Source organism: Amphimedon queenslandica, unplaced genomic scaffold (genome assembly GCF_000090795.2).
Source record: "Amphimedon queenslandica unplaced genomic scaffold, v1.1 AMPQUscaffold_5131_Cont22895, whole genome shotgun sequence".
Classification (NCBI taxonomy): domain Eukaryota; kingdom Metazoa; phylum Porifera; class Demospongiae; order Haplosclerida; family Niphatidae; genus Amphimedon; species Amphimedon queenslandica.
The window spans coordinates 1-1,632 of NW_003554562.1; the positions used below are offsets into that span (position 1 = coordinate 1).

Genomic DNA, 1,632 nt, shown 5'->3' on the forward strand with positions numbered 1-1,632 from the left:
GTCTCGTGTCTGGGCGGAGTCCACACACCCATAACAATGGAGGAATACGATAATTTTGGTACGTTTTCTCATTGTTATGATCAACCAAAGGTCTGACAAATTCAAAAAATTCATTAAATTGTGTATTTTAATGTAGGTAATCATAATCTGGATGTCTCTTGTCTGGGCGGAGTCCACACACCCATAACAATGGAGGAATACGATAATTTTGGTACGTTTTCTCATTGTTATGATCAACTAAAGGTCTGAAAAATTCAAAAAATTCATTAAATTGTGTATTTTAATGTAGGTAATCATAATCTGGATGTCTCGTGTCTGGGCGGAGTCCACACACCCATAACAATGGAGAAATACGATAATTTTGGTACGTTTTCTCATTGTTATGATCAACTAAAGGTCTGAAAAATTCAAAAAATTCATTACATTGTGTATTTTAATGTAGGTAATCATAATCTGGATGTCTCTTGTCTGGGCGGAGTCCACACACCCATAACAATGGAGGAATACGATAATTTTGGTACGTTTTCTCATTGTTATGATCAACCAAAGGTTTGACATGGACAAAAAATTCATTACATTGTGTATTTTAATGTAGGTAATCATAATCTGGATGTCTCGTGTCTGGGCGGAGTCCACACACCCATAACAATGGAGGAATACGATAATTTTGGTACGTTTTCTCATTGTTATGATCAACCAAAGGTTTGACATGGACAAAAAATTCATTACATTGTGTATTTTAATGTAGGTAATCATAATCTGGATGTCTCGTGTCTGGGCGGAGTCCACACACCCATAACAATGGAGAAATACGATAATTTTGTTACGTTTTCCATTGTTATGATCAACCAAAGGTCTGAAATGAACAAAAAATTCATTACATTGTGTATTTTAATGTAGGTAATCATAATCTGGATGTCTCGTGTCTGGGCGGAGTCTACACACCCATAACAATGGAGAAATACGATAATTTTGTTACGTTATCTCATTGTTATGATCAACCAAAGGTCTGAAATGAACAAAAAATTCATTAAATTGTGTATTTTAATGTAGGTAATCATAATCTGAATGTCTTTTGTCTGGGCGGAGTCCACACACCCATAACAATGGAGGAATACGATAATTTTGGTACGTTTTCTCATTGTTATGATCAACCAAAGGTCTGAAATGAACAAAAAATTTATTAAATTGTGTATTTTAATCTAGGTAATCATAATCTGGATGTCTCGTGTCTGGGCGGAGTCCACACACCCATAACAATGGAGGAATACGATAATTTTGGTACGTTTTCTCATTGTTATGATCAACTAAAGGTCTGACAAATTCAAAAAATTCATTAAATTGTGTATTTTAATGTAGGTAATCATAATCTGGATGTCTCGTGTCTGGGCGGAGTCCACACACCCATAACAATGGAGAAATACGATAATTTTGGTACGTTTTCTCATTGTTATGATCAACTAAAGGTCTGAAAAATTCAAAAAATTCATTACATTGTGTATTTTAATGTAGGTAATCATAATCTGGATGTCTCTTGTCTGGGCGGAGTCCACACACCCATAACAATGGAGGAATACGATAATTTTGGTACGTTTTCTCATTGTTATGATCAACTAAAGGTCTGACAAATTC

The 1,632-nt window shown here is 34.9% G+C and overlaps 1 protein-coding gene across 8 annotated transcripts; it reads left to right on the plus strand.

Moving 5' to 3' along the window:
• Positions 1-6: 6 nt before the first annotated feature.
• On the plus strand, positions 7-1,632 carry LOC105316096 (uncharacterized). 8 transcript variants are annotated; one of them, XR_002190366.1, is made up of 9 exons: positions 7-58; positions 137-211; positions 290-364; positions 443-517; positions 596-670; positions 1,054-1,128; positions 1,207-1,313; positions 1,360-1,466; positions 1,513-1,604. XR_002190366.1 is itself a non-coding variant. In XM_020007889.1 (9 exons), exons 1-9 carry the CDS (start codon positions 37-39, stop codon positions 1,623-1,625), a joined length of 660 nt encoding a protein of 219 aa, XP_019863448.1. In that variant the 5' UTR covers positions 7-36; the 3' UTR covers positions 1,626-1,632. The 8 variants fall into 8 exon arrangements, 7 of the variants coding, with proteins under 7 accessions (XP_019863448.1, XP_019863449.1, XP_019863453.1 ...); XM_020007889.1 differs by having other exon boundaries at positions 1,207-1,281; positions 1,360-1,434; positions 1,513-1,632; XM_020007890.1 differs by having other exon boundaries at positions 1,207-1,281; positions 1,513-1,616.